The sequence below is a fragment of the Wallemia mellicola genome (assembly GCF_000263375.1).
Source record: "Wallemia mellicola CBS 633.66 unplaced genomic scaffold WALSEscaffold_1, whole genome shotgun sequence".
In the NCBI taxonomy this organism is placed as follows: Eukaryota; Fungi; Basidiomycota; class Wallemiomycetes; order Wallemiales; family Wallemiaceae; genus Wallemia; species Wallemia mellicola.
Genome location: NW_006531958.1, coordinates 633268 through 660511, shown reverse-complemented (window position 1 = coordinate 660511; position 27244 = coordinate 633268). Strand labels below are relative to the sequence as shown.

General features: G+C 35.8%; 19 protein-coding genes across 19 annotated transcripts; 8 read left to right on the top strand and 11 right to left on the bottom strand.

Annotated features, from left to right (window-relative positions):
* Positions 1–378: 378 nt before the first annotated feature.
* Positions 379–1524, bottom strand: WALSEDRAFT_14268 (hypothetical protein; the record flags this gene model as incomplete). The annotated part of the gene is made up of 5 exons (XM_006955603.1): positions 379–507; positions 555–651; positions 700–1028; positions 1074–1155; positions 1196–1524. 5 exons carry the CDS (start codon positions 1522–1524, stop codon positions 379–381), a joined length of 966 nt encoding a protein of 321 aa, XP_006955665.1.
* Positions 1525–1599: 75 nt separating this feature from the next.
* On the bottom strand, positions 1600–3318 carry WALSEDRAFT_42386 (dynein light intermediate chain; the record flags this gene model as incomplete). Its single annotated transcript, XM_006955950.1, has 3 exons — positions 1600–2464; positions 2516–3157; positions 3207–3318. 3 exons carry the CDS (start codon positions 3313–3315, stop codon positions 1680–1682), a joined length of 1536 nt encoding a protein of 511 aa, XP_006956012.1. The 3' UTR covers positions 1600–1679.
* A 46-nt stretch (positions 3319–3364) lies between these two features.
* WALSEDRAFT_62017 (nuclear transport factor 2) lies at positions 3365–3967 on the top strand (the record flags this gene model as incomplete). The annotated part of the gene is made up of 6 exons (XM_006955949.1): positions 3365–3385; positions 3415–3437; positions 3484–3492; positions 3548–3587; positions 3633–3901; positions 3952–3967. 6 exons carry the CDS (start codon positions 3365–3367, stop codon positions 3965–3967), a joined length of 378 nt encoding a protein of 125 aa, XP_006956011.1.
* A 31-nt stretch (positions 3968–3998) lies between these two features.
* WALSEDRAFT_34792 (ribosomal protein S5 domain 2-like protein) lies at positions 3999–4691 on the bottom strand (the record flags this gene model as incomplete). Its single annotated transcript, XM_006955948.1, has 3 exons — positions 3999–4346; positions 4380–4580; positions 4602–4691. The coding sequence occupies 3 exons, from the start codon at positions 4689–4691 to the stop codon at positions 3999–4001; spliced, it is 639 nt and encodes a 212-aa protein (XP_006956010.1).
* A 12-nt stretch (positions 4692–4703) lies between these two features.
* WALSEDRAFT_59133 (hypothetical protein) lies at positions 4704–5539 on the bottom strand. The gene is made up of 4 exons (XM_006955947.1): positions 5431–5539; positions 5341–5382; positions 5092–5289; positions 4704–5042 (listed from the first exon to the last, which is right to left on the bottom strand). The coding sequence occupies exons 1-4, from the start codon at positions 5509–5511 to the stop codon at positions 4746–4748; spliced, it is 618 nt and encodes a 205-aa protein (XP_006956009.1). The 5' UTR covers positions 5512–5539; the 3' UTR covers positions 4704–4745.
* Positions 5540–5597: 58 nt separating this feature from the next.
* WALSEDRAFT_67034 (hypothetical protein) lies at positions 5598–6227 on the bottom strand (the record flags this gene model as incomplete). Its single annotated transcript, XM_006955946.1, has 2 exons — positions 5598–5672; positions 5724–6227. The coding sequence occupies 2 exons, from the start codon at positions 6225–6227 to the stop codon at positions 5598–5600; spliced, it is 579 nt and encodes a 192-aa protein (XP_006956008.1).
* Positions 6228–6534: 307 nt separating this feature from the next.
* Positions 6535–7215, top strand: WALSEDRAFT_26882 (hypothetical protein; the record flags this gene model as incomplete). Its single annotated transcript, XM_006955945.1, has 1 exon — positions 6535–7215. One exon carries the CDS (start codon positions 6535–6537, stop codon positions 7213–7215), a length of 681 nt encoding a protein of 226 aa, XP_006956007.1.
* Positions 7028–7633, top strand: WALSEDRAFT_34786 (hypothetical protein; the record flags this gene model as incomplete). Its single annotated transcript, XM_006955944.1, has 2 exons — positions 7028–7167; positions 7211–7633. Exon 2 carries the CDS (start codon positions 7361–7363, stop codon positions 7631–7633), a length of 273 nt encoding a protein of 90 aa, XP_006956006.1. The 5' UTR covers positions 7028–7167; positions 7211–7360.
* WALSEDRAFT_59132 (dolichol-phosphate mannosyltransferase subunit 3) lies at positions 7576–8066 on the bottom strand. Its single transcript, XM_006955943.1, has 3 exons — positions 7935–8066; positions 7783–7890; positions 7576–7737 (listed from the first exon to the last, which is right to left on the bottom strand). Exons 1-3 carry the CDS (start codon positions 8058–8060, stop codon positions 7684–7686), a joined length of 288 nt encoding a protein of 95 aa, XP_006956005.1. The 5' UTR covers positions 8061–8066; the 3' UTR covers positions 7576–7683.
* A 1-nt stretch (position 8067) lies between these two features.
* WALSEDRAFT_59131 (ras-domain-containing protein) lies at positions 8068–9945 on the top strand. Its single transcript, XM_006955942.1, has 7 exons — positions 8068–8352; positions 8416–8629; positions 8677–8713; positions 8765–8780; positions 8827–8845; positions 8936–9063; positions 9108–9945. Coding segments are annotated over exons 2-7 (669 nt in total). The 5' UTR covers positions 8068–8352; positions 8416–8627; the 3' UTR covers positions 9575–9945.
* Positions 8101–8491, bottom strand: WALSEDRAFT_14376 (Sm-like ribonucleo protein; the record flags this gene model as incomplete). The annotated part of the gene is made up of 2 exons (XM_006955609.1): positions 8101–8378; positions 8422–8491. Coding segments are annotated over 2 exons (348 nt in total), but the record flags the coding sequence as incomplete, so codon positions are not given.
* Positions 9621–11823, top strand: WALSEDRAFT_62009 (hypothetical protein; the record flags this gene model as incomplete). Its single annotated transcript, XM_006955941.1, has 3 exons — positions 9621–10998; positions 11047–11122; positions 11172–11823. The coding sequence occupies 3 exons, from the start codon at positions 9621–9623 to the stop codon at positions 11821–11823; spliced, it is 2106 nt and encodes a 701-aa protein (XP_006956003.1).
* On the bottom strand, positions 11807–12955 carry WALSEDRAFT_67028 (hypothetical protein; the record flags this gene model as incomplete). The annotated part of the gene is made up of 3 exons (XM_006955940.1): positions 11807–12389; positions 12436–12542; positions 12587–12955. 3 exons carry the CDS (start codon positions 12953–12955, stop codon positions 12029–12031), a joined length of 837 nt encoding a protein of 278 aa, XP_006956002.1. The 3' UTR covers positions 11807–12028.
* A 142-nt stretch (positions 12956–13097) lies between these two features.
* Vps34p (phosphatidylinositol 3-kinase) lies at positions 13098–16030 on the top strand. The gene is made up of 12 exons (XM_006955939.1): positions 13098–13124; positions 13175–13297; positions 13347–13475; positions 13520–13625; positions 13673–13759; positions 13808–13888; positions 13936–14178; positions 14223–15360; positions 15406–15495; positions 15541–15785; positions 15832–15948; positions 15996–16030. Exons 5-12 carry the CDS (start codon positions 13700–13702, stop codon positions 16011–16013), a joined length of 1992 nt encoding a protein of 663 aa, XP_006956001.1. The 5' UTR covers positions 13098–13124; positions 13175–13297; positions 13347–13475; positions 13520–13625; positions 13673–13699; the 3' UTR covers positions 16014–16030.
* A 484-nt stretch (positions 16031–16514) lies between these two features.
* On the bottom strand, positions 16515–19330 carry WALSEDRAFT_59130 (hypothetical protein). Its single transcript, XM_006955938.1, has 6 exons — positions 19275–19330; positions 18300–19222; positions 17422–18249; positions 17281–17372; positions 17095–17236; positions 16515–17047 (listed from the first exon to the last, which is right to left on the bottom strand). Exons 2-6 carry the CDS (start codon positions 19017–19019, stop codon positions 16763–16765), a joined length of 2067 nt encoding a protein of 688 aa, XP_006956000.1. The 5' UTR covers positions 19020–19222; positions 19275–19330; the 3' UTR covers positions 16515–16762.
* A 15-nt stretch (positions 19331–19345) lies between these two features.
* On the top strand, positions 19346–21564 carry WALSEDRAFT_59129 (TPR-like protein). The gene is made up of 7 exons (XM_006955937.1): positions 19346–19616; positions 19664–20626; positions 20676–20947; positions 20999–21148; positions 21197–21321; positions 21367–21416; positions 21460–21564. The coding sequence occupies exons 1-7, from the start codon at positions 19376–19378 to the stop codon at positions 21483–21485; spliced, it is 1827 nt and encodes a 608-aa protein (XP_006955999.1). The 5' UTR covers positions 19346–19375; the 3' UTR covers positions 21486–21564.
* Positions 21419–22468, bottom strand: WALSEDRAFT_67024 (hypothetical protein). Its single transcript, XM_006955936.1, has one exon. The coding sequence runs from the start codon at positions 22223–22225 to the stop codon at positions 21488–21490; it is 738 nt and encodes a 245-aa protein (XP_006955998.1). The 5' UTR covers positions 22226–22468; the 3' UTR covers positions 21419–21487.
* Positions 22469–22668: 200 nt separating this feature from the next.
* On the top strand, positions 22669–27165 carry WALSEDRAFT_59128 (HECT-domain-containing protein). Its single transcript, XM_006955935.1, has 6 exons — positions 22669–22709; positions 22758–22780; positions 22829–25053; positions 25100–25341; positions 25386–26484; positions 26531–27165. Exons 1-4 carry the CDS (start codon positions 22696–22698, stop codon positions 25187–25189), a joined length of 2352 nt encoding a protein of 783 aa, XP_006955997.1. The 5' UTR covers positions 22669–22695; the 3' UTR covers positions 25190–25341; positions 25386–26484; positions 26531–27165.
* WALSEDRAFT_62002 (2,5-diketo-D-gluconic acid reductase A) lies at positions 26310–27237 on the bottom strand (the record flags this gene model as incomplete). Its single annotated transcript, XM_006955934.1, has 3 exons — positions 26310–26484; positions 26531–27164; positions 27210–27237. 3 exons carry the CDS (start codon positions 27235–27237, stop codon positions 26310–26312), a joined length of 837 nt encoding a protein of 278 aa, XP_006955996.1.
* Between the last annotated feature and the right edge of the window lie 7 nt (positions 27238–27244).

The window sequence follows — 27244 nt, the reverse complement described above, 5'->3', positions numbered from 1 at the left end:
TTAGTATTTATAAAGCACGAGAACTCCTATTGCCCACTTTGTTCAGATTTTTCTGTAATTGAGGACGTCTCAGTATTTTTCTTTGAAAACATGCTGAACGTTGAAGTGTAAGATTCTCTTTTGGAGCGCATGATCTTAAGTTTGATTAGACTGACTTCTTGGCAGTTTGGATTTGAGCTTCATAAACAAACTATCGCCGATCTTGTTCACACGTGAGTTAATAAATCGGTGAGTGTGAAGATTGTAAATAAACTATATTAGGTATAACACCGAGAAACACTCAAAATGGCAGCAAACATCTACTCACCCAAGAAATCTCGCTAGCTTTAATCTGTACCTGAGTCTAAAACTCTTGGCAAAATTTGGCGTCATGCATCATTAACGTCTTTTATATAAACAAGGCTCTAAAATATCCTTTCCTTGATTTAATAATTCATCTAAATTGCTGATGGCTTTTTTATCGGTCTTTATAAATACCATATTTGCAAAATGTGTGTTAGATTCATCCTAAAAGCTTATCATGAGAATGATATCACATGACAAGAAATACGCACTTTTTCAGTCAGCTTAAATCCGAATTTAGAAACAAGTTCGATAAAGTCTGAGATGTTTGAAAATCTCGATTTAACTTCTGCAATGTGTAATTTACCCCTGTATTTTATTATGAGAGGTTAATCGCATTTATTCAAAGCTACTCACTTTGGCAACAATATTCTCTCAGCTTCACTGATAGCTCCCACCCAGTTGGATCCCATAAGGCTGAGACAGAAAACAACTCTGTCAACAGAATGTGATGGTAAAGGTACTTTCTTAGCAATATCGCATTCAACTACCATACCCTTCTCAGCTTCTACCAAATCATAGGAGAATACTCTATGTTTCGGCAGCACTTTAGCTAATGTGGCTGGTCCAGAGCCCAGGTCAGCAATAATTGTAGAAGATGATGGTAGACTGGAGAGTGACTTGGCGATCACATTTACCGGGTTCTCAGGCCAAGACTTTGTTTGTTCGACGAATCCCTCGTGATACTAGAGCAAATTAGACTTTAACATGTAAATAAAGTGTGTAGTCACCTCATCAAATATAGTTGGATCATCCCGCATCAACTCGTGTGCTTCTTGTGAGTCAGTAGTGTAGAGTGTCTCGTTTATCCATCTAATTTCGTCAGCTGGTTAATAAACCATTCAAATCATACCTAAATCTAGCGCCAGAGAGTGATTTTTTCATTTTATCTTGTAACGAAGTAGTATCAGTGTCAGATTTGTTAGCTTTTTTCTTCTCTGCTTTACTAGGAGGCGTCTGTGTCTGCGTTTGCTCGGATTGCTCTAGTTTGCGCTTCTTGGATGGTTTAGCAGTCTCATTAGATGGTGCAGTTTTCTTTTTATTGTTATTCTTGCTGTTATTTCCTTGTTTAGCTGGTTTCTTAGTGTCTTCCTTCTTCTCAGACGGCTTGTTATCCTTCTTAGCTGGTTTCTTTGGCTTATTATCGCCAGCTGGTTTCTTATTATTATCAAGTGACTGCATCTTAGCCATCAATTTCTCGAGATTGCTCTCGGCATTTTTTAGATCTTTACTCATAATATCAACGTATATAAAGAAGGCGTGTAGATAATTAATCAACTATCTGTTATTCATTAAATTATCAATACATTATAAATAAGGTTACAATCATTGTTTATCTAACCATCCGTTTTCTTAGCGCTGAGCAGACTTTGGAAGAAGTTCTGCAATACCTCGTGCTGGCTTGGTGCGATAGTAGAAGGTGTGCCCTGGTTTGAGTGTGACTGTGGTGCGTTCGTACTAGAGCTTGGTGTGAACGGTTGGCTATGACTGAGTGAATGATTATGACCAAGTTTAGGTTTGTAGGGCGTGGTTGTAACATCATCATCGAGTTGAGTGTTCGCATCTGTTCTCATTGCCCTCTCCACTGATGGGAGGTTCAGACTGTTACTATCCATCGGTCCTACTATACCTGAACTGAATCCTGTGTCAAGTTTAGGAGTTTGTTTGAATGTATTACGCGGATCTCTCTGTGGATCTTTGCTGAGTGAATCGAAATGCTTCGCGAGGAAGTTTGTTTCATGTTCAGCAACAGCCTGCTTCAATTCAGTTGGTTGCGTGCTGTGATGGTTCTTAGTAGGGTCGTGTATAACATCCTGATAGAGTTTAGATGCTTTCGGCTGGCTGCCTTCATCATTTGATAGCTGATTGTCCCAACCGTCTGAAATGATGTCGTCGGTCGCACTTATTCCGTCCCTGAGAGCCGTGATTTTTCCCCAGCTGTCCCATCCAGCAGGAATAAGAACTGCATCTTTTTCCACAACGATAGCACGATGGTTAAATGGGAAGGAACGTGGAGCATGTGAGTTGGTCTCTGGCTGGAAGAGACGGTGGTGGATATATTCACGCGCTTTAGTAAGTGTATCTGGTTTGTTGACGGAAGTGTAGGCAATACCTGCTCCATCTGGGGTATTTCATTAGTAAGGAAGTCGTCACTCAGAAACATCAAACTCACATTTCAAAGCTATACCTCTCAAAACTTGCTGGATCCATTCAATATTGTCATCAGTTGACCATCCATCCTTATCGATGTTCTGCGCTTTCTCTATTACGTCTGACTTGTGACAAACGATAAAGAGTGGTATACCGGATTGGTTGTGTGTTAGTGTATTGTTGTCTAGAGGTGGAGGATCTTCCACATTCATAGCTAGCTTAGCCACAGCTGAATTTGTGTCTGTAATTGAAGACGGTTTAGTGTAATTTTCGAGGTATCGTCTTAATTTCGACTGAAGTTCCTGCAATTGGAGTTCGAAGTGATGTGAATTGTTATTTTTCTTCAGTTGAGCGATATGTTGGTCAATCCAGGATATCCACCTGCTCAAATCGTCTATAAAATTCCAAGGTTTCTCCCAATCGAGTTGTATAACAACTAGTAAATCACTGATAGATTGGGGAGTTATAACTAGATTTATCAAATCGGTATAAGTCTTGTTAGAGTTGGGTATCGTATAGATTGATATTCTAGCCATAACTTCGTCGTCAGCTGCGTCACGTACGTCTGCGTAATCAACGCTCAAACCGAGATCTTTGTGGTGATGTTCAAGTGAATTACCTGTTAAATGTGATATAAATGTTGATTTACCGGAAGATTGTTCTCCTACAGTAGGCTATTAACTTTGTAGCCTTATGTTTGTAAACGTACGCACCTAATAACAAAACAGTCTTTGACGGAAGCCTAGACTGACTATTAGACACGCTGTCCAATATAGAGGACCAAATATTCTCTTTATTCGCGCTATTTTCAGTTGGTTGCATCTAATAAAGAGCCTTTCAAGTGAATTATCAACTTCTACAATGTAAAAAAATGAATTTACAGACTTTTATAGTGATTTACTAACAATTTCTATAGGTCAGACCCAAATACAATCGCAAGCCAAGTGAGTTCCCCTATAGTCACAGATCATTTCCTCACAAATCGTTCAGTTCACACAAGTAGGCGTTTTCTAGTAATTTTAGAGCTTTTCTGACTTTCATAGTACTACTACAGTACATTTGATTCAAACAGATCACAACTCCGTGGATTATACGTATGTTTATCACTCAGATCGCTATTCTCTAACGAATCGATTCAGCGTGATGGAAGTATGCTCACCTGGGAATCCAACCAAATCTTGGGTGTCAATGCCATTCTCGAAAAGTTAGAAGGCCTCCCATTCCAAAAGGTCGTTCATAAGACAGACACAATAGACGCACAACCTAGCTCCGCATCCGTCGCATCCTTGATGGTTCTCGTTACCGGTCAATTGATCGTCGACGATAGTCCAAACCCTATCGCATTCTCACAAGTTTTCCAACTCATGCCTGAAGGTGGCTCATATTACGTACAAAACGATGTTTTCCGGTAGGTGCAATGTTTATTACCTGTTTACACTCTCTAATTAGTCTACACAGTCTCGTTTACGGTTAAACTTAATATTAATCCGATACATTCGTGAATTTTACTTGGGATCAACCCTATTTGATAGTTTCTTCTTTAGAACGTCGAGCGTACCTCTCCGGGCTTTTATAAGACGTTCTGCTTTTGCGTTGTCAAGATTGTCGTAATTTTGCGACTTATTTTCCATCCCAAGCTTACTTCGCAGTTCGGTTATGTTATCGTCTAGACTGGTGAGGGTGTTGACTTTCTCACGAAGTTCTTCTTGATTCCGCATCTCATCGCATACTTCCTTACAGAGGTTTTTTATGTGTTCAAACCGTATTGGACCAAGCATTTGACCTCCATACCATCTAGAAACAACTATTAAGGCATCAATTGTCTGACCATAGGGGGTTTTAGTGGTGATTTGCTCCTTTATATTCACTTACGTTTGTTCTAACACCTCGAGTATTCTTTTTCCGGCGTATTTTTCACCATCATCGTCATATCCAGACTTGAGGGTAAAATCATCCTCACTTAGACCACTCTTTCTTGGCTTCAAACCGAGGTATCTATACGCCGTGATTGAGTGCGTTGGTTCAGAATTTCTGGATTGTCTGAGTTGATATTTAGCTTGTGCGATCTGGTTTATTTGAGCAATTGTCTACGTAGATTCTTCACTCACGTCTTTGTCTGAGGTGACACTACATATGTTGGCAATAAACAAACTACCTCTATCGACAATTTCGCGTGATTGAATGAAATAATAAGACATTGATGATAGTTATAAAGAAAGGATATAAAATTACGGAAATATACAAAAAAGAAGCTACAATAAAACGCAATTCCTACGCTTTTTAACAAATTTAGTTAATTTACCTTTCATTGATTCCTTAAGTGCTTGATCGAATAGTTCTATAACACCTTGAGATTTCTTAGCTGAGCATTCAATATACTTTGATGCGCCTATTTCTTTGGAAACCTGCAAACCTTGCTCGTATGTAACAGGTTTCAAACCCTGCATACTTAGCATTCTTCTCGTTTCTGTATCCTGACGCAGATCGATTTTTGTACCGACGAGTATCCTTGGAACACCTGAGCAGAAGTGTGAGACTTCTGGGAACCACTGGAGGTGATTCATTAATAAATATCAAGTGAAAATATCATATACATACTTTATCTTTGACATTTTCCAGACTAGTGGGGTAATCAACAGAGAAGACAATCAAGATAATATCTGATTCAGGATATGATAACGGGCGTAATCTGTCATATTCTTCCTGTCCTGCTGTATCCCATAAAGCTAATTCGACAATCTTGCCATCAAATGTTGGATATGATACGTAATTCTCAAAAACTGTTGGTACATATTCCTAATAGACTGTTTCAGTAATGATCTTGTTATTACAAAGATGACAACAAACCTCTGGAAATCTATGCTCTGCGTATACGATCAATAAACAAGTCTATCAATCATCTCAGTTTTAGTTGTCGTATGGAGATATTGAGCGCACCTTTCCACATCCACCGTCGCCTGTAACTACTAACTTCTTTTTAACATCAGGCTTTTTACCTGGTGGTAGACTGTTGTTCATTTTAACTTTCTATATGGGAGTTGACTATGAAGACGCGTGAAATAGTAACAAAGTGATAAAAATACATAAATTATACAATTGAGCTTTCAAAATTCCAGACTTTTTAAATCATTTTGTAGGTTCTTCGCCCTGTCCAATTTCGATATTTGCTGTGGTAATTTCTAAATTCGTGTTAGTAGTGGTCAAAACGCGAAAATACGCGTTAATCTTACGGATAAGAGAGTATTTATATTGCTGTTTATATCATCTAAACCTTCTTTATGGAATTCTACGCATTTGTCACTTTCTTCTTCTTGTGGTGATGCTTCATCCTCAAGATTAGGATCCTGGTTGGAAGGTTTCTGCCTTCTTAACTGTCTGCTAAGGAGTTCTTCCAATTCTAATGGTACAATTCTCCTTTTTTCTGATAATCTATTCTGTAATTGCTCAATATTGCTATCTAATTCGGACATTTGAGTTCTAAGTTTATCGTCAAACTGTTCAAATTCGACCTCATCATCGAGGTTTATATCCTGATAATTCTGTCCATTGATTTTTATATTAGGATGTATTAAACTGAAGGTCTTATTGAAGTAACTATTGAGTAAACATTTTAGTGCGTCATTTGAGTCGTCTGAACTATCAATTTGACTGAATAATTCATTCTTATAATAACCTTCTAAAAATTTAAGGTGTTCCTTGCTTTCTAAGTCGATCTTTGGATAATTGATGTCCATGCCGATGGAAGTATGTGATAAAGTGAGGTATGTGAAGCACTTTAGCGTGTTTAATGTTTAAAATATCTCGTTAAACTATAACTATGAAGTTTGTTTTAGTATTTCTCGCGTTATTTGCTATAATATCCGCTAAAATGGTAAAGTATTGCTTATCAAACTATGGATCACGCTAAGAAAGAAATAGCTACAAAGAAAGGAAGATCCAGTACAGGAGTACTTTGAGCAAGCTAATAAGGGTGTTAGAAAAGGAACTTATGGTGCATTTAAAGGTATTGCACAAGGATTCAACCCTTCTAGTTAAACTACGATGAATTTAAAGCTCATAGATGAGCTAAATAACGATATTAATGATAAAATAAATAATTTTCATAAAAATAATTTCAATTGTTACAACTCTAGCCATTTAGATCTACAAGTACGCTTTGATATTTTAGAGGTGCATTACAATCTTTTAGTTAGCCAGTATATAGACGATAAGAACGCTTTTACAGAGTTCAAATCATGGTGGTTTAACCAAAAGCATTCGAAAAGTAAAAACATCATTAACAATCCACTGCATTCTGTCTTAGTTGATAAAGTTGAAACAATAAGGGAACCATTTAGCATAACAGATGACCAAATTAATCTCACAAAACACCTCAATAAGCCACTCAGACCATCGAATAGCATTACAAGTTCACCCTCATCGTCGACAACCCTCCAATCATCACCTTATAACGCACAGTCAGCGGTCACACCGTCAAAACGACAAGAGGATGACACCCAACACTGCCATACAAACACGCCGAAGAAGGCGAAATGGGATTCTGATGATGAGCTAACCCCCACATCTATCAAGTATCTCGATTATCATAACAACACTACTCTCAAGTTTGACAATGAAGCATTGCGCAAAGTAAGACGGAAATCAGATATTGACCACAAACAAAACCCCTACAAGGTGGGTTCGTTATTATTGCTTTTCGTTTTACTAACCAAAACAGAATAAAGGAAATGGTAGATATGCAACATCCCTACCAAAGTCAAACGAGAATAAATCACTCAATAAAATTTACCCTATCAATCCAGAGAGTAACCAGGGGGTAGCCTTTAAGTATAAGGAGACTGTGAGAAAAAAATCAGAGCGAGAACATATGGTAGGCGGCGATTGTCTTTGTTGTCGTGATTTCTGGAATTCCGTTGGTCAAGACACTGCGCAGGAGCATAAAAACAGATCATCAAAGCACCGCTCACATTGGCCTCGACCAAAAACGCCGCCAGGATATTGGGATGTCGATTTCCCATCTACCCAGAAAATAGCACTGAATAAAGAGCAAGCAAGGCAGATGCATAAGGAGAAAAGGGAATGGGCGGCTGCTGAAGCGAACAAAGATAATGGGAGACATCTAAGGAGGAAATCATCATAGTGCATATCTTTCCTATTTTTTGTATGGTATCAATTGTATTCTAAGCATGTTTAATCTACATCTACGCCTCTAGCACGTAGTTCATCCTTTGCTTGAGTAATTTCCTAGGAATGTGTAAGTTAGGAGGTTTAGATAAGATATGAACGCACGCTAAGCAGTTCATTGTATGCTTCTGGACAGTCTTTGAAGGTGAACAAGCCAAAACCAATACTTGCGAGTGAGTAGCTACCAAATGTGATTAATGCCCAATACGGGAACTGAGAAGTTAGTTGCTTCATAGCTGGTATTGAGATTAACTCACGAATGGGAGCGTAATATCAGCGTATTCTTGATTTACAAGAGGAATCTTAACATATTTAAACAAACTGAGTATATAAGCCAGGCTAATTATACCGCCATATAGAATAAACCTCTTCAATCCCGTCATAGTTTCAAGTAAAGTAATAAGGAAGTACAAATAAATAATTTTAACGTGGGCCACCTCTACCTCTACCCCTTGGACCACCTCTAGGGCCACCTCTACCCCTCATAGTTTTTGCTCTTTCTTTTATGGCTTCTTTACGCTTATTTACTTTTGGCTGAGGTGCGTCGTCTACTAGGAGAGTATCGAGTGGAAGACTGTCAGGGAGGATAACGTATCTTATGTTGTTCCCTCTAATTGATATAGTATCTAGATTGCAAGCTGGAAGATTCCTAGTGATCAGTTTAACGCTACGAAGGTGGGCATTCATAGAAGGATCGCAGTCTTTAGGCTGTTAGAAAGTAGATATTAATAAACGAAGACTCACTTATCATAGTACCGTGTACTACAGAACCATTCTTCAATTCAATCGTCACAGACTCGTTATTTAATTTCTGAAGGAACCTATTATTATTTTAGGTAAAATAGGTAATATATAGACAAGATACTAACCTGACTAATTTCATTTTTTAATTATATCGACACTCTTGGTGGTAGCGGTGTAACGCTTTAGTTGACGACCAAGTGCTAGTAATGTGAGAGAGTATATATACATTAAAAACTATCATTTATCAATATATAGGGCTACAGAAGCAAGCTCATACGATTATTTATTTAAAATGAGTAGCATTCTCGTTTTTTTGGATTTACTTTATTAACAAAGCGTTTACGTAGTGTTAATAGGAGGTTAGTAGCTTGGAATTATTATGTTCTTTATCTAATAACCTTACAGACAGTGGCGTTGGTAAATCGTAAGTTTATCTTCCACCTCTCGCTTATCTCTGACAATACACGTAGTAATCGTAAGCTAGAGAATGTTAGACTGGACACTATCTAATTACTTCAGTCTTATCCAGATTTACTAGGAATGAGTTCAATATGGACTCAAAGTCAACTATTGGTGTCGAATTCGCTACAAGATCCTTGGAAGTTGATCAGAAGACAATAAAAGCTCAGATTTGGGATACAGGTAGGTTTATATAGACTATTATACAAACACTAACACCATTAAAGCCGGTCAAGAACGTTATAGGGCTATTACTTCTGCTTATTACAGAGGCGCAGTTGGTGCATTACTGGTTTATGATATAAGCAAACAGTCTAGTTTCGCGAACGTAGAGCGTTGGTTAAAGGAGCTCAAGGACCACGCAGACTCTAATATCGTTATTATGTTGGTTGGTAACAAATCTGATTTGAAGCACCTTCGCGCCGTACCTACTGCTGAAGCTCAATCATACACCGAGGAGAAATCAAAGTTAGAGGATGGTACAGAGTCTAGCAACCCTATCAGATTCATAGAAACTTCCGCCTTGGATTCTACCAATGTAGAAGCAGCTTTCCAGAATATATTAACTGATATTTATCAATTAGTTGCGACAAAGGCTTTAGAGGGCGGTGATTCAATAAAGCCTACTAATGGGGAGACGATAAATGTACAGCCAACTTCAGATTCTGATAATAAGAAGGCTGGTTGTTGTTGATTTACTAGCGTGTATACCAATGAATTTCTCTTTCACTCAGACTGTCATGATCTATGATCAGTACAAGTTATATGAGAATAAATATTGCTTTATAATAATTAAATCTAATCAATCTGATAATTATAATAAACTTATTAAAATATCGAAATCTTTAGATTTGCAGGTAGAATTCGATGATAACGTATACAATAATAAAGATATAAACCAATTATTGAAGTTGATAGAGATTGATAATGGTAGCTTATCTAAAGTTACAACTTTTTATGGTTTAGTTGGCTTTATCAAGTTCACTAAATATCCGTACATGATCATCATAACTAAGAGATCGCCAGTTGGATTGTTAGGAGGTCACTATATTTATCACATTGATGACGTTTTATTTATTAGCTTATCCCCGAAGAAACTCTACTTGAATGACGCTACTGAATCTAAACTGTTAAACACTTTCAAGCAGGTCGATTTGAGCAAGAATTTTTACTTCAGCTACTCTTACGACCTCACTAGTAGTCTATACAACAACCTAAATCAAATTAAAACCAACAATAATCGATACATTTGGAATCATAACTTAATCAAAGACTATTACTCTCAATGTATACCAATCATCCATGGCTTTGTAGATCAATCAAAGTTACTAGTATATGGTAGAGTAATACATGTTACCCTAATAGCTAGAAGATCTCGTCACTTCGCTGGACCTCGTTATCTAAAAAGAGGTATAAACATCCAAGGAAACGTCGCGAATGAAGTTGAATCTGAACAGATAGTTTCTGATAGTTTGACAACTCCATTTAAATCAAAACATGCTTATAATGGTAATTTAAATCCAAATTTTACATCATTCTTGCAATATAGAGGATCAATACCTCTTTTTTGGAGTCAAGACCCACAAATGGGCATAAAACCTATGATTAATGTAGCACCAAATGATCCCTATTATAGGCAAGCTGCTTTACATTTTAAAAATCTTTTCAGAAGATACAATACCCCGATTTACATTTTGAATCTAGTTAAATCACGCGAACGTATACCAAGAGAATCTAAACTACTGGATAGTTATGATGAATGCGTTAATCAATTGAACCAATTCTTGGATGGTCGTAATAAATTGAGATTGACTTCTTGGGATATGTCTAGAGCATCTAAAACTAATCAAGATGTCATTGGATTTTTAGAAAAGTTTGCTAATGATGCTATACTTGAAACGAACTTTTTTCATACGAAATATAATAAAGCACAAAATGGTATTATAAGAACTAATTGCGTTGATTGTTTAGATCGTACGAATGCTGCCCAATTCGTTATCGGTAAGGTAGCTTTTGGTTATCAATTACATGCTCTTGGTATCATCGATAAGCCAATGCTTGATCATGACACAGATGCTGTTAATATGTTGACGGAAATGTATCACGATCATGGTGATAGTACGTTCTATATTAATTATGGTCTTCCTGTCTGACGAAAACATTTAGCTATTGCGCTTCAATATGGTGGTAGTGCGCTTGTCAACCGCGTTGAAACTTACCGTAAAATAAACCATTGGAATAGGTGGGTTTGTTTTATAGTTTTTAGACATTTATTGATAACCATTTTGTAGTCATTCACGAGATGTAGTGGAGAATATTAAGCGATATTACGCGAATTCACTCTTGGATGCAGATAAACAAGCTGCTATCGACTTATTTCTCGGTCAATCGCCTCCTTCGTCAATGGAGTCATTAAGTGATATACCAATACCAACAGATAGCTTTTTCAAACTTGATAATGACGAAATAAAAGTAGAAGAAAGTACAGAACAAGTTGAATCCAATCTATACCATGACTATTGGAAGTACTTTTATAGACCAACTTTGTTTACTTCTTTAGAGAGGCACTTTTCAACTAATATGAACAGCACTTTAAAATACCTCCCTCGTAATCTAAAGAATCGAAAAAATATGTCACCTTTTCATACGATTAAGACATCACCTAACACGCCAACTAGACCTTTCGCTCCTGTCAGACGTTGGATGAGTTTACAAAGTATACCTTCAACTAGAAGAAATAGCTCAATCGGTACAATATCTGAGGTTGATTCAGTTGATAATAACTCCGAAAAAGATTATGAATCTACCGCACTTGACGTTGAGGAAATGATTAGAGAGCGCATGCAAGATCTCGGCTTTGATCAACAGGATATTATTAGTGCTGTGGATCGTACTATTGATCCAGAAGTGAATGAAGAAGATATCTTCAAGTATGAAGAGTAAGTATATGTTCTATTTACAAAATAAATAGCTAATTATTACATTCATAGTTACACTGATTATGAAAATAAAATTTTCAATGATATAGACTCAAACGAGTATAGAGAATACCTAGAAGCTGATCACTTAGTAGTTAATGAAGCTGAACTTAGTTATTATCAGCAATATATAGATTCAATGTCTTATTAACTTGTATTATGTTGTATTACTATCCAGATGTATTTATAGCCTCTTCTATAAAGTTGTCAGTTTGTGTTGTATCCAGCATGCCATTAGGGTCGTATTCCTTTACTAGTTTTTTTCTTGCCTCTCTATATGAATAGACGCCTTGATTTCGTTTGTTCATCGTTTCGTCATGCAACGCCTTAAGTTCATCTATCTGTTGTTGTTTCACAGAGCTATCCCCGAATTTGTAGTAAAGAGCACCTCTGTGTCGTTGATCTTTCTCTTTGGTGGGGTCACGGATATATCCTTTATCTGAATAGTGAGCTTTGAAGCGCTCCCTTTCTTCTTCTGTTTGCTCGTATACATGCCAATCACCTTTCAATTTATCACCATATATTGCTTCACTGGTGGTCTTATCAGTATCTTTTTCATTAAATGATGTCGACTCACCCTTTAACTCTATGTGTTCTCTTTGATAATGGATCAAGCATTTCTTTCTCCCTCCTAGATATCATAACTGTTCTCCCCCATTCATCCTCTCCTTCTGTGAGCTCGTCCTGGAGAATGTTAACTAAATGACGACCACTTTGGGTATACATACGAGAGCATCAACTTCTGAATCATATTCTGATGAATCCGACGTATAATTACCATCAAATTGCAATAATTCTTTCTCCTCGTTTGTGGGTTTAGCTTGATTAGATCGTAAAGCGTTGTATCTATCGATACCCTCCTTCATTTTCTGCTTTCGGGCTTCATCTTGCGCTTCAGTTAATCTAGAGTCATCTCCACGTCGTTTGGACATTCTATCCATCCTTTGTTGCTTTTCAATTTCATGCTGATGTGCGTATATCTTGTTTGCTTTGATAAAGTCATCCTTCTTACTAGATGTTTTCTTATTATCAGAAGTACCAATTCCAGATCTTCTATTACTCAATTGAGATTTTAAGTATCCCAGATTAGCTGACATAATTTCACTCTTGATAGTAACAATGAGAGAGAAGGATTACTCATTTGCGAGAATATCAGATCTAGATAATACGAGATTATCTATCTATATGTTAGTATTGTTTATTATTCCTTATCCTTTTACTGACGTACCAAAGTGATCAGATTGAGGCTAGTCGATCTGGAAATATGTGAGATTGACGGTATTTCTATTGAAAAGCAATTTAATTCGATTTCAAAGTGAAGACGCACAGTTTCTTATCACTTTCCAGCTCATAGCTTCACGTAAACCACTCTTGCAGCCAATTTCTACAACACACCAATCTTCTACTATTGATTTGCATGAATATAGCTACACTTATAGGTTGGTTTATCTAATTAAATAAATAATAATCAGTTGATAATCACACAAGATTAAACAAATTAATTACTTTCCCGATTTCACTTGCATCATTACCTCTCGATACTGAGCTCATCGTTAATTTATACACAAAGAATGAACTCTTTGGATCTACTTCACTTAAACTATATAATGATAATTGGTCTGTAGTCTTCCACTTCGTCAATTCTATCTGACCTATCCAAGTACACTAACTGTAGCTCACCAGAAGCTCCTAATAAGATGTCAAAGTAGCTTGGATAAGGAGTTTATTACGAATAAAGGTTATGATGAGTTTAGCAGATTAGAGAAGGTGATTGCAATTCACGCGATTGACATCTTAAACTGACATTCCAACAGCTATCCTATAAACTCAACAATGGAGATATGCAAAGCTTGGGATGGCTGGATACTCTTTCTCTGAACAACATTCAACAGTTGCACAAAGTGGGTCACATTGTTATCTACTGAAAATTCACTCATCTGTTCAACAAGTCAGCCAAAGTTAATGAAAATGACGTCTACCTGTACTTGCAGCTACCTCAGTTTGACTTTCCTATAGTATACCACGAAATTGTAGGAACTCAATATGTTTTTCAATCAGATACTCTAACACTGTCTAGGAACATCGCATACCATCAATGATTGAGAAAAATATACAACCATTCAACCCGATTAGCCAGTTAGAAGCAGGCAACAATGGGGCTACGGCAATATCTGAACCATTAGCATCATCAATCGTCGATCCGGATGGTGATAGAGAGAATCCTGTTGAAGCCAAGTATCGTAGATTGATACGTTCCCATCGTTCAGGCTTGCTTGATAGAGAACTCAAACCTAATCCAAAAATACGAGATGATCTCAACGTGAGTTTATATGATAATTTATTATTTTATTAAACATATAATAGGTTATAATCAACTATCCACCAACAAAAGAACTCTCACAATCTGAAAAAAATCTAATCTGGAAGTTTAGATTCTATCTAGCTAGAGACAAGCGTGCGCTCACGAAGTTTCTCAAGAGTGTCACCTGGACAGATACATCAGAAGTCCATCAGGCAGTTGATATACTCCTACCACTCTGGACAGAGCCAGATACAGAAGACGCGCTTGAACTACTTGGACCTGGTTTCGTCAATCCGAAGGTACGTTCATATGGTGTACATCTTTTATCGAGAGCAGATGACGAGGAAATATTACTATATCTGTTACAATTAGTCCAAGCGTTGAAATTTGAAATATCAAAACATAAACATTCGGATAATTTCAAGTCACATCAATATGATTCAGGTCTAGTAGATCTACTAATAAAAAGAGCGGTATCGAATGATGTGTTAGGGAATAACTTCTATTGGTATCTCATGGTTGAATGCTCAGGTTCTCGTTATGGGAAGTTATACGCTCGTGTCGCTCATTTATATCTACAAAATTTGGTTCAAACTCCCGATGGTCCTGATAAAAGAGAAACAATTAAAAAGCAAGCAGAATTGGTCGAGACATTAAATAAAATCGCAAAGAAGTTGCGTTCATCTAAAGATCCACGTCCTAAGAAAATTGAAACTCTTAGACATATAATTAATGATTCACGTAAGAAACTATCAACACTTTCAATACCGTTACCAATACCGGTGGATAGTCGTATAAAGGTAAAAGGAATTGACGCCGATCAATCATCAGTTTTCAAATCGAATCTCTTCCCCATGTTATTATATTTCCAGGAGGATGGCAATGAAGATGCTTACTATCCAGTTATATTTAAAGATGGCGATGACTTAAGACAGGACCAGCTTGTCGTGCAGCTATTCACTCTCATGGATAGATTACTAAGAAAGGAAAATCTTGATTTGAGGTTAAAGTTGTTCAAAGTGTTGGCTACAGATACAACAGCTGGTATGGTTCAATATATTCCGAACAAAACACTTTCTACTGCTGTCAACGATCATGGTAATTTGTTGTCTTATCTCAGGTATCACCATCCAAATGAATCCAGCTTGATGACATATGGTGTGGAACCTGCTATCCTAGACAACTTTGTGAGGAGCTGCGGTAAGTTTTGATATCATCTCAGTCGATATACTCATTCTATTACAGCTGGCTATTGTGTTATGACATTCCTACTCGGTGTAGGTGACCGACACCTAGACAATTTGCTTCTCTGTCCAGATGGTCACTTCTTCCATGGTAAGGAGTGTTCTTATATTTGCACATAATTTAACGTCATGATAGTTGATTTCGGTTACATACTAGGTCGAGACCCAAAGCCATTCCCACCTTTACTGAAAATAAGCAAGGAGATGGTGGATGGTATGGGTGGTCCAACTTCGCCACATTACCACAAATTCAAAAACCTTTGCTTTACTGCCTATACAACACTACGCAAGAATTCGAATCTTATACTGAATTTGATAGCCTTGATGATTAATGCTAACATTCCAGATATACAAATAGAACCAGATAAGGCTGTTTTGAAGGTTCGTATTTAGTTGCTTTTCTGTAGGCATTTCTTATTTTTCGCAGGTACAAGAAAAGTTTAGATTGGATCTCAGTGAAGAAGACGCAATCAAACACTTTGAAGCACTCCTCAATGAAACTTCATACTTAAGTGCTGTATTTGATCAAATTCATAATATAGCTGTGTGTATTAGCTACCCTCAGTGTCTTAGTTCTGACAAACCTCACAGCAATATTGGAGATCTTAGGAGATACTCATTATTTTATGTTGATGTAAATATGCATTATTGTGTTCTGCATTATATCCGACTTGCTAAGTTGTTGAGTAAAGTTTTCGGGACCTTTCGAGGACCACAAAGTACATAAAATGTATACTAATTTAAACATTTCAAATATAAAGCAAACAGGACTAAGAGCTGATGTATATTCTAGCATCTGAAAGTGAGTATTCGGCTTACCTTGTCGTCTGATGATATCAAAACACACGTTTGATTGCCAAACTTTAGTGTTTAATTTTAGGTAGTGATAAAGGAACATTTTTCGCTATTACAAGTAGCAAGGGTTACTACTCTAATCGTACAGTTTGCGTGTTCATGTGAATCTCATTGTATTTGAGATTCTATAAACCTGTCAATACGAATTTCATAGTTCAAACTGTTTATATCCATTTGTAATGTAGCATATACACGAGCATTACAGTATCTTTTAGAATTTATTGAAGCTCATACTAAGTAATACAGCAAAAACACGTTATGTCAAAGAGGAAGATGCAGCTTGGAAACTAACTTTAAGAATAAAGTATACATAACATGTATACCAAATTGCTTTTAGTTTCAATTTGTTGATTTTTATCAATAATTGAAATCATAATTGGCACTCCCTTCATAAAGCATTTTGCAAGACAACATAAGCATTCCTGTAAAGTGAACTAAAGCAAGCTGATTATGTAAAAAAAAGCATTAATGATCCAATTTCAATCAATAAACCAGTTATTAATTTAATTTTTACGCATGAACAACTTTTTGAAATCTGAAAACATTGGTACGGCAGGCGAATTGTTCTTAGAGTTATTTCTAGAATCTGATGGAGAATCGTTGATATCTTCAGCTCTTGTATTGATGACTGATAAGGGTATAATAGGTCTGCTGGAAGGATTCATATCCAACTCCGTTAAGAATGAGGTTGAATTCAAGTTGGATTGTGTTTCATTTTCAGTGACAGCTTTGAAAATTTCTTGGAGCTGTGCTTGATCTTTTTTACCTAATCCTTTCATATCCATGACCTAAGTTTGTGGTTAGTGTATGTTGGTGTGGAAGGGAAGTTGCACACCTTTTGGAAATTTTGAGATGAGTTGTCTGCGATTAGGGTTGTATATGATTGCACAAATGCTTCAGCTGGTATTGATGGAGATAGCACCACTTTAAGAAGTGTTTCTAGTGGCATAAATGTTCTATTGACGTGTCTTGCATATCTATCAGGGGTAAACACAATTCTTGCATTAAATAATTTACTCACGCTGACGTTGTGGAAGTTGATGATGTAACGTCCTTTGGACTGTCGATCAGGTCGATGAAAGTTTGACGGATACTTTGAAGATCCAATAATAACTATTGGTTAATGTGTTAGTTATATCTCTAATAAAAATTTGAGACCAACCTGCTCAACTCCCAATGAACTCAATGGACGTGATTTAACAACAATTCTAGTAATTAATGCTATTGTTAAAGTGACGGATTTATCAAGATAGCTTCGATAATATCTACGATGATCGATAACTTCTTGTACTTGTCTACAGATTTCATTAATTGTATTGCTCAACTCTATGACATATTGACTCGGATTAGTAACTGATGAAGGTGAATTAGTATTCTTTTTCGTATTTCCCATTTGTGACCACTGTATTTGTGACATTTGACTTAGAGGCGTTTCAATACCAATTTCAAAATTGTGCAAATCCCTCTGTATACAGTTTGCAATGATCGAGTTAAATAATTGACGTTCTTCTTCGAAACTTATCTGTTCTTTGAGAGATGTTGCCACGTATTCCTTTAACTTTTCTTCAAGTTGAGCGGCAGTAGATAAACAATAATCAGCAGTATTGATAATTAAACCAGCAACCTTGACTTCATTAGTGTTGATACGTGATTCTAAAGATCTTCGACTAGTAGCAACACTATTCAACTTAGATTTCAAGACATCATGGCCATAAATTTTCAACCATTTACTGAACAGCTTTGAGAGATCGACTATTGGTTTATCGTAGGTGAGTGCTGCACATTGACCAGTTATTTGTCTATAATTAAAGAACAGATCACTAGATGATTCCAAAACTGATGCAGTGTGATTGTCTTGACCATCTTGCAATGATGTTGAATCTGAAAATTTCGAGAAAACATCGGATAAAACGTTGTCTTGATGTATAAAGTAAACGTTAAAGACATTCTGGTATGTAATTGAGATAGACTGAAAGTTTTTATCATCAAACTTAATAAGCTGTTAGTATATTTGTGATGACATTAATACATTATACTCACGATAACGCCAACATTGGTTGACATTTGAGTTTCAAACTCTTTTGTTAGTTTTATTGCTTCAATGAGGTTATCAACGTTCAATTTTGTATTTGAAAGGACGAATTTAAGATCTTCATTTGTATAACTGACAAATAGAGCCAATAAGGACTTCCTTACATTCCAATGTTTAGGCCAAATATTAGACAAAGACTGTTGATCTTGAAAATGGTTCAAAACCCTATTGAACCAGGAGAACCTCCTTGATAGATTGTCTAATTGACCAGCTTCGTCTGTTGGTTTAAATATTCTTTTGTAATCTTTCAAAGTGTATTGGGTGAACCAATTGATAATATCTGTTTTGTTATTTTCACCCAAACATTCAATTAAAATAGCTGAATCTTTGATTTTCTTTCTCTGTCTTTCACCGCCCATATCTAGAGAAAGGCTAGAAGACCAATATTGTTTGAAATCATTGATTAAGTTCTGCTTTAGATTTGATAGAACTAATTGAGATTGAGTTAATAGATCAGCTATTCTAGGAACTCTAGCTAGAGGAGTAAGGAACTCGATCAAACCATTCAATTCCTCAATCTGCTTGGCCAAGTTCGTGTACAATTGTTGATTCAATTGATAATTGATTTGATTAGTTAAGTTTACTAGTAATTGTAAAGATTTCAGTACTTTCATTGTATTCACGAGATTAGTCTTTACTTGATTGAGAGTTTTTATATCTAGGATCATATTTTTAATGATAGATTGAGAGTTATTAGATTCATTTCTTATATTTGAGAGTTTATCATTAGTTTGGTCGATGGAGCTGTCAATATCTAACAAGCTGAGATGATTGTTGACATTCAAGTAGTCTAATTTATTATATAGATTTTGATTATTCTGCAAAATCAATTGATTAGATAGTTTCGTCTTTGTATCTTCAACTTCATTGACTGTAAGGTAATAACTAAATAGATGATCACAAGTTATGATTTTAATACTCACGATTTAATATAGAATTATTGATTATAGCTAAATAATCAATTTTAGCGTCCAATTTTACTGTCATCTCTCTTGATCATCGACGTAATTGATCAAAAGAAAGTATGGAGGAATGTGCTACTAGTAAACTCGATAATTTACAAAGGATAAATTTGAATAATAACTCTTTAAGGTTCCAGCAAAATCCCGAGCCATCCACTAGTTACAAACCTACGAAATCTATTAGAGATTACAATCAGCCAGAGCGTTTTGAGGATAATAAGTTTAATTTTAATAAATTAAACGCTGAATTACATAATTTAAGCTATAAGAATACTTGGGTTGATGATTTTAATCAGTCGAACGGTTAGTTTAACGATATTACCCGGTTATCTTAAGCTTACCCTTTTTAGTAGCGAAGAATAAGAATACGTGGGTGAACGAGTTTAAGATTTCCCAGCCCAAAGCATCCGTCAATCCCAATAAGTTTATTAACCACAATCAATTGTCACATTCATCAACTAATTACGTCAATTTTAATCAACAGCAGCAATACACACAAAATAATTATACCAGCAATCAACACAATTGGGATAGACAGTTTGATAAGTTTGATAAACCAATTTTAAATGAAGAACCTAAGAGCTTCTCACAATCACAAACACCTAATGATGATTTAGCTAGAACTGCTAGAAACTTGATCGACACAGTCGAGCCAGATAAATATGATAAATTCAGGAATTCTGAGTTCTTTTCATTTATGAAGCAGCTCTCGACTGGTGAATATCGTTTGGAAAATGATGAATTTGTTAGTAACAATACAACGTCTGAGAATAATTGGACAAAAGAATTTGACATTCCAAACAAAGAAAGTGCTATCACCGGCTCAGCGACTGAGAACCCCTCGTTAATCAATGCACCAGAACCGTACAATAAATTATTGAACATATTTGGTCCATCAACGTCTTCAAACGATTACGATGTTAAGAGCAGTCTTAACGGTGATCTCGAGCAGGGCACTGGTACAGGAGCTGGTGTGAAAGGTCCGCAAGAAGCAGAATGGGACACTTTACAACAAGGTTTAGATGAGATTGATTCAACTTTCTCTAATGACATAAAAAGAGTAGACAACCTTGGTTTAGATCAGCCGAGAGAGTACGCGTTTGAAGCAAATAAATCGAAACCCGACTATTTAAATCATATATCACACATAGAATCAGTTTTAAGAGAGAATTCGAATAATGCTCAAGCGTGGTATGAACTTGGAGTTTGTCAACAAGAAAATGAGAATGATTCGCAAGCTATATCTGCACTATTAAAAGCGGTTGAATTGGATCAGGAATACGCTGATCCGTGGTTAGCTCTTGCCATTAGCTGTAAGTTTAGTATTACGAAGAATTATCCCATTTAACATCACTATCATAGATACGAATGAATCAGAGAAGGTATCTGCAATGAACGCAATTAACAATTGGTTGCAATGGAAACATAATCAGGTGAAATCAACCACGTTAAACAATCAAAACATAACCAGTGATGAATTGATTAGATGTTTATGCGAAATAGTAGTGCAACAAGCAAAAGAGGACATAATAGATGCTGATGTTCAAGTGGCACTTGGTGTAGTATTTAGTTTAAGTGAAAGTTATGAGAAAGGCATTGATTGTTTCCGTACTGCACTTTCCACGAAGCCTAATGTGAGTCGCATTGCATATGAAAGGAAAGAATGTAACTCAATCACGTAACAGGATTGGTTACTGCTTAATAGACTTGGAGCGACTCTATCAAATAGTGGTCAATGTAGATCATCGTTGGAGTTTTACTACCGAGCATTAGATTTACATCCAACATATGTCCGAGCCATGTTTAATTTAGGCATAGCGTTGATGAATCTAAAAGTAAGTTTAATACTTCATTGGTTTCACCACATTTAGACATTCTCATAGGATTATGATGAAGCAATTCGTCAAATACTTTCAGCACTTGCAATACAAAGCGAAGGTAACGAGCAAGGCGGAACTAATCAGATCAATTTCAATATGTGGGATACTTTGAGAAATTGTTTATTACAGTAAGTGGATTGTTTATGAAGGTACCTAGAGCTTAATGCGTTTAGGATGAGAAGGAGTGAATTAACACAGTACTGTAATACGAGAGATATTAATGGTGGGTACAATGCGTTTATAATATTACAATTGACAAAGAAAAGCATTAAGAAAGCATTATGAGTTTTAATGCTACTTTTTTCTCTTTTTTGGTAAAAAAATTGACTTTGATTGAGCAGATTGATTGTTCTGTTGAATTTGTTGAGGGTGTTGATTGTGTTGAGACTTTGTTGGAGTTGATATTGATGACGATTGTGTATTTCGTGCAGCAACTGAGTTAGCTACCTTCACTGAGGTTGAGATTACTGGAGCTTTCGTTTGTTTAGCTTTCGAGAAGGATGATATGACTGGTTTAGCAGGTTGTTGAGGAGTAAGATTCCTTTTAAATGGTTTAAGAAATCTAGCGTTTCTGCCTGAGATTGACATTCTCGCCTCTTGTTTAGATTTCTGGTATAAAGAAGACGAAGATCTTTTTGACTTTGGAGGTAGAAGATTGTTAGTTATGATAGTCTGTTTGTTTAATTTGTCTAACTCTAATTGTTTCTGATTAAGTTTTAAATTATTTGACGCTTTATTGAGTTTATTCAATTGATTCGTTTGTTCTTGCAAGAATAAATCTCTCCAGCTGCTTGGAGGTTGAGTTAGATCTTGGAATTGTTTAATAAAAGTTGATTTAAACAATTGAAACCAAATTTCATCGTCATATTTGATCAATTCAGGAGAATTTTCTTCAATTTTCAGCAATTGGTTGTGATGACACTTGAAGAGGATGTCTTTAATTAAGCTATAAGGGACATCACCTATGTTATCCAAAGAGTTTATATAATTTAAAATGCATTTAATCGTATAATATTTTAAACTTTTGATCATTTCTTGGATGATTTAATTGTTTCTAAGGAAGGTGCAGGTTTTGTTATCGTAGAGTTATCACCCAATTCAGTATGATTAGTGAACCTTAACTTATAATTATTATTATTTAATTGACCTTGTATAATATTCTTTAATAAAATCTGGTTAACTTCAACTAATTGATTTAATTCAGATTGTTGTTCGTCTTTTGAGGATAGATAGTTTATTTTATTTAACTTATTCCTGAGATAATCCTTAGTTTGGTTTATAGCTTGATGATCACCTATTATCTAGATAAGAAAGTAATTTTTTGAAATAAGAAAATTTTATACCTTTAAAAGTTAAATTCAATGACTTTAAAAGATTTCTATAAATTATTGTAGACTTATTCAACATTTTTTATAATTTGTTGATTTTTTATTTTTATTACTCAATTTAATTCAAAAGTAGGATTAAATAAGATCTCTGTCTTTTCACAATTTAAATAAAAAATGTTATCTAATAAGTTAGTAGATATTTATTAGCTTATTAAACATTCTAACACGTACTCCAGTTCGAAAACTATTAGATTAACAGGTAACTCGTGCTGATCTCTCGTTTATAATCAACGCTAACAAAACACAGTCGTAGCTGCAGATGGCGTCGTTAAAAGAGACGTTTTTAAACTACCCGATCCTTTCGCTGTTATTACCGTAGATGGCTCTCAGACTCACACAACATCCGTTATAAAAAAGACTTTAAATCCATACTGGAATGAGAGTTTTGATATACAAGTGAAGGATACTTCTATAATCGCAGTACAAGTTTTCGATCAGAGAAAGTTTAAGCGTCGTGATCAAGGTTTTCTAGGAGTCATCAATCTCAAAGTATCCGATATTTTAGATTTAGAAATTGGTGGAACAGAAATGAGAACTTTCGAATTAAAAAAATCAAACGACAATCTAATCGTTCATGGTAAACTTATTTTATACTTGTCCTCAAACACAAATCAGCCTATACCCTCAAACAATGATACTCCTAGAATCCAATCAAACTCTTCTTCCACTTCTTTAGCAGGTCCTTCAAACAACCCTCCTAGAGATCCTCCTGCTATCAACGCTCCTACTACCACCTCTGCTAACGCCACTCGACAAACCCCATCACAATCAAACTCCCCTAGAGATAACGATAGACAGTTATCCACAAGAGTTTCAAACGTCGGTAGACAATTTGATCCCCATGAAGATCAATATGGTGCTTTACCAGCGGGTTGGGAGCGTAGAACTGATCATTTAGGTAGAACTTATTACGTCGACCATAACACACGTACAACTACATGGAATAGACCAAATAACAACACAACTTCCGTAACCAATCAATCAGCTGAACGTCGTGCAATGGATTCTAGGGCTCTCCCTGATGACATGTTGAACGCAACTAATAGAGCTGCGCCTTCAAATTCTAACTTAGCTGCTTTATTAAATAATGGTCCGTCAAACACTCAATCAGGTGCAGGTCCTCTGCCTGCAGGTTGGGAGCAACGTTACACTGCTGAAGGTAGACCTTATTTCGTTGATCATAATACTAGAACTACAACTTGGGTCGATCCTAGACGTCAACAATTACTTCGTGTTCTCGGTCCAAATGGCAATAATCTTTCTGTTCAACAACATACCGTTTCTCAATTGGGTCCTTTGCCATCAGGTTGGGAAATGAGGTTAACTTCCACTGCTAGAGTTTACTTCGTTGATCATAACACTAAAACCACTACTTGGGATGATCCAAGATTACCTTCATCACTTGATCAAAACGTTCCTCAATACAAGCGTGACTTTAGAAGGAAGTTGATCTACTTTAGATCACAACCTGCTTTAAGGCCAATTCCTAATCAATGTCACATTAAAGTCAGACGTAACTTCATCTTTGAAGATAGTTATGCAGAGATTATGCGTCAAACTCCTAACGATTTGAAAAAGAGATTAATGATCAAATTCGAAGGTGAAGATGGTTTGGATTATGGTGGTGTCTCCAGAGAATTCTTCTTCTTATTGTCACACGAACTCTTCTCACCTCTGTATTGTCTATTTGAATATAGTGCTCACGATAACTATACTCTTCAAATCAATCCAAACTCTTCGATCAACCCAGAACATTTGAACTACTTCAAATTCATCGGTCGTTGCGTTGGTTTAGCCATCTTCCATAGAAGGTTCTTAGATGCTTACTTTATTACATCATTCTACAAAATGATCTTGAACAAACGAATAGGATTGCAAGATTTAGAATCAGTTGATGCTGAGTTACACAGATCAATGTCCTGGATTCTTGATAATGACATCACTGATATTTTAGATAATAACTTTGTTGCAGACGTAGAAACATTTGGTGAGATCCAATCAGTACCACTTAAAGAAGGTGGTGAAGATATTGAATTAAATGAATCAAACAAGAAAGAATACGTTGATTTGATGGTTCAATTTAGAATCGTTACAAGAGTTAAGGATCAATTTGAAGCATTCATGTCTGGATTCAAAGAATTAATACCACAAGATTTGATAAATGTCTTTGATGAAAGGGAATTAGAACTTTTGATTGGTGGTATGGCTGAAATTGATATTGACGACTGGAAAAAGCACACCGATTATCGTGGATATACGGAATCTGATGAAGTTGTTCAATGGTTCTGGAACGCAATCAAGAGTTGGCCAACTGAAAAGAAGTCCAGATTATTACAATTTACAACTGGTACCTCTAGAATACCTGTCAATGGTTTCAAAGATTTACAAGGTTCTGATGGTCCACGTAGATTCACAATTGAAAAAGCTGGTGAAATCAATCATTTACCAAAGTCTCATACATGTTTTAATAGGGTGAGTTTTGATATTTTGTTTTGTCTCACATACTAACACATGATAGATCGACTTGCCTCCTTATCGGAATTTTGAAGCACTCGAACAAAAGCTTAGTACGGCTGTTGAAGAAACACTTGGATTCGCAGTTGAATAGATTGATATTATTACGTACTATTGATCATTGAATCATATCTTTTATGTCTATTACGCATTGAACTTTACTTTTTAACTTCTCGTCATATTCTTGTACTCTTTTGTTCATTTATTCATTCAAACTGTTACAGTATTTCTCTTCTCACTTGACAGGTTCGCGTTAGATTTTTTTAGACAGTATTACTAATTTAAAATAGGTTACGAATGATACAGAGTTTGAGATACATTTGACTACTTATTTAAGATAGTTTACGAAGTATTTATTCACTGATGACAAGAACGTTTTTAAGAGTTAGATGTAAAATTAACTCAACTCAAGTATTAAATAAGTGTATAGTGGGTTTTATTTACACAACCGTTGATAATTAAAGAAAGTGAATATGCTAACCGCTGTAAGACAATATTTGGGTACCTTATCTAATGACAAAATCAGAACACGTGTTTGATCACAATTAGTTTATGTATTATTTTTGAGTAGCGATATTAAATAGTTTTTTCTTTGTTGAATATTGATAGCGAGATCATTGTCTAACGTATCATTTGAATGTCCACGAGAAAACCCCAAATAAGATGAGGATATTTAAACAAGTTAAGGACACATCTTGCGGTTTAAACTTGCTTAAATAATCTTATAATTTTGCATGAAAACGGGCATTAGGGTACCTTACTGTAATTGTTGAAGCTTAAACTCAGAGAGTGTTACAGAGATAATGCGACTGGGTCACATACCAAGGTATATTCTACTTCAAAAGCAGCCAAATAATTAATTAAAAGTATACGTAGATACGGATCAGATATCTTCTAGTTTCAAGTAATAAATGCTTATCATTGATTGACATCATACTTGACATCCTTGTAACAAAACATTGTCAGTCAACAGAATAATAGTATAAGTATATAACCCGACGCATATAAAAATGTATAACAGTTATTATACTTCTGATTGTGATTCCTGTATATACTCAGATATTGGAATTATCATTTTTTTCGGCTTTTTTTGGTTGGAATATTAGTGAAAGAATGAATAGATATGAAGTCCATCTCATATAAAAATGGATATATGGATAGGGAAGGTGATAGACTTTGAATTCAAGCCTTAATTGATAAAATCGTATAGCATTTTAATCACATTCAACTGGGTTCCAGGTACAGGCCCCATCTGGCGTATCTAATCCATCTATATCAATCATATCTTGCGCATCCAGATAGAAATCAGTGTCAAGTAAGAGGTTTTCGCTTAACCGTGACTCATTTTCAGTCTTTATCAACGGAACAAACCCATGTTGAAGCGACCATCTGTTGGAAAGATGAGTTAGTTCGATATGCATTCATTTTAACCCACTTTATCAGAATTTGAGCTGGTGTTACCGAATGTTTCTGGGATATTCTCTGTATTGTATCATCAGACCAACGTGATGCTCTTGCTAATGGTGAAAACGCCTGTATTACAATTCCATGCTCTCTACAGTAATCAACGATTGGTCTGTTTTGTAACCAAGGATGTAATTGTATTTGATTCACATGTGGAACATTGACAGAGACACCTTCTATTGTCTTCAATTCTTCAAGATGCTTTACACCATAGTTTGATACACCAATACTTTTACAAAGTCCAGCGTCATAAGCTTCGCATAAACTCTTCCAAGCATCGATACGATTTGTTCTACCTGGTGTAGCAGAATGTATTAACATCAGATCGAGGTAGTCTGATTTTAAGTACCGTATACTCTTCCTAACATCCTTACAAGCATGTGTAGAAGTACCAGCTTTGTCTAGCTTGGTCGTTATGAATAGTTCTTCACGCGATACGTGATTAGGAAGTGCAGCTAATGTTTCACCGAGTTCTCTCTCATTTCTATAGACTCTAGCGCAATCGAAATGTCTCCAGCCTTTTTCGATAGCTTTCGTTGATACCTCTTGTGTACGCTCCCTTGCTAATTGATAGAGTCCAAAACCGATAGAAGGCATAGTCCTGCCTATATATTATCAGATAATGATAGTATGTAACACAAATTTCATACCATTAGTCAGCACTTTAATTTCGGACATCAATGTG

Coding starts and splice junctions, on each gene's coding strand:
- WALSEDRAFT_59133 (XM_006955947.1), bottom strand. CDS start 5,511: ATGAACAACAGTCTACCACCAGGTAAAAAGCCTGATGTTAAAAAGAAG. Junction 5,290..5,340: donor CAGAGCATAGATTTCCAGAG/GTTTGTTGTCAT, acceptor ACAGTCTATTAG/GAATATGTACCAACAGTTTT. Junction 5,043..5,091: donor TGGAAAATGTCAAAGATAAA/GTATGTATATGA, acceptor AATCACCTCCAG/TGGTTCCCAGAAGTCTCACA.
- WALSEDRAFT_59132 (XM_006955943.1), bottom strand. CDS start 8,060: ATGACGGGATTGAAGAGGTTTATTCTATATGGCGGTATAATTAGCCTG. Junction 7,891..7,934: donor CTGATATTACGCTCCCATTC/GTGAGTTAATCT, acceptor CTAACTTCTCAG/TTCCCGTATTGGGCATTAAT. Junction 7,738..7,782: donor CATACAATGAACTGCTTAGC/GTGCGTTCATAT, acceptor ACACATTCCTAG/GAAATTACTCAAGCAAAGGA.
- WALSEDRAFT_59131 (XM_006955942.1), top strand. Junction 9,064..9,107: donor AGCTCAGATTTGGGATACAG/GTAGGTTTATAT, acceptor ACACCATTAAAG/CCGGTCAAGAACGTTATAGG.
- Vps34p (XM_006955939.1), top strand. CDS start 13,700: ATGCAAAGCTTGGGATGGCTGGATACTCTTTCTCTGAACAACATTCAA. Junction 14,179..14,222: donor AAATACGAGATGATCTCAAC/GTGAGTTTATAT, acceptor AACATATAATAG/GTTATAATCAACTATCCACC. Junction 15,786..15,831: donor CAGATAAGGCTGTTTTGAAG/GTTCGTATTTAG, acceptor TATTTTTCGCAG/GTACAAGAAAAGTTTAGATT.
- WALSEDRAFT_59130 (XM_006955938.1), bottom strand. CDS start 19,019: ATGATCCTAGATATAAAAACTCTCAATCAAGTAAAGACTAATCTCGTG. Junction 17,373..17,421: donor GTTCATTGGGAGTTGAGCAG/GTTGGTCTCAAA, acceptor ATTAACCAATAG/TTATTATTGGATCTTCAAAG. Junction 17,048..17,094: donor CATCTCAAAATTTCCAAAAG/GTGTGCAACTTC, acceptor CCACAAACTTAG/GTCATGGATATGAAAGGATT.
- WALSEDRAFT_59129 (XM_006955937.1), top strand. CDS start 19,376: ATGGAGGAATGTGCTACTAGTAAACTCGATAATTTACAAAGGATAAAT. Junction 19,617..19,663: donor TGATTTTAATCAGTCGAACG/GTTAGTTTAACG, acceptor TACCCTTTTTAG/TAGCGAAGAATAAGAATACG. Junction 21,322..21,366: donor TTGAGAAATTGTTTATTACA/GTAAGTGGATTG, acceptor TAATGCGTTTAG/GATGAGAAGGAGTGAATTAA.
- WALSEDRAFT_67024 (XM_006955936.1), bottom strand. CDS start 22,225: ATGATCAAAAGTTTAAAATATTATACGATTAAATGCATTTTAAATTAT.
- WALSEDRAFT_59128 (XM_006955935.1), top strand. Junction 22,781..22,828: donor GAAAACTATTAGATTAACAG/GTAACTCGTGCT, acceptor AACAAAACACAG/TCGTAGCTGCAGATGGCGTC. Junction 25,054..25,099: donor CTCATACATGTTTTAATAGG/GTGAGTTTTGAT, acceptor AACACATGATAG/ATCGACTTGCCTCCTTATCG.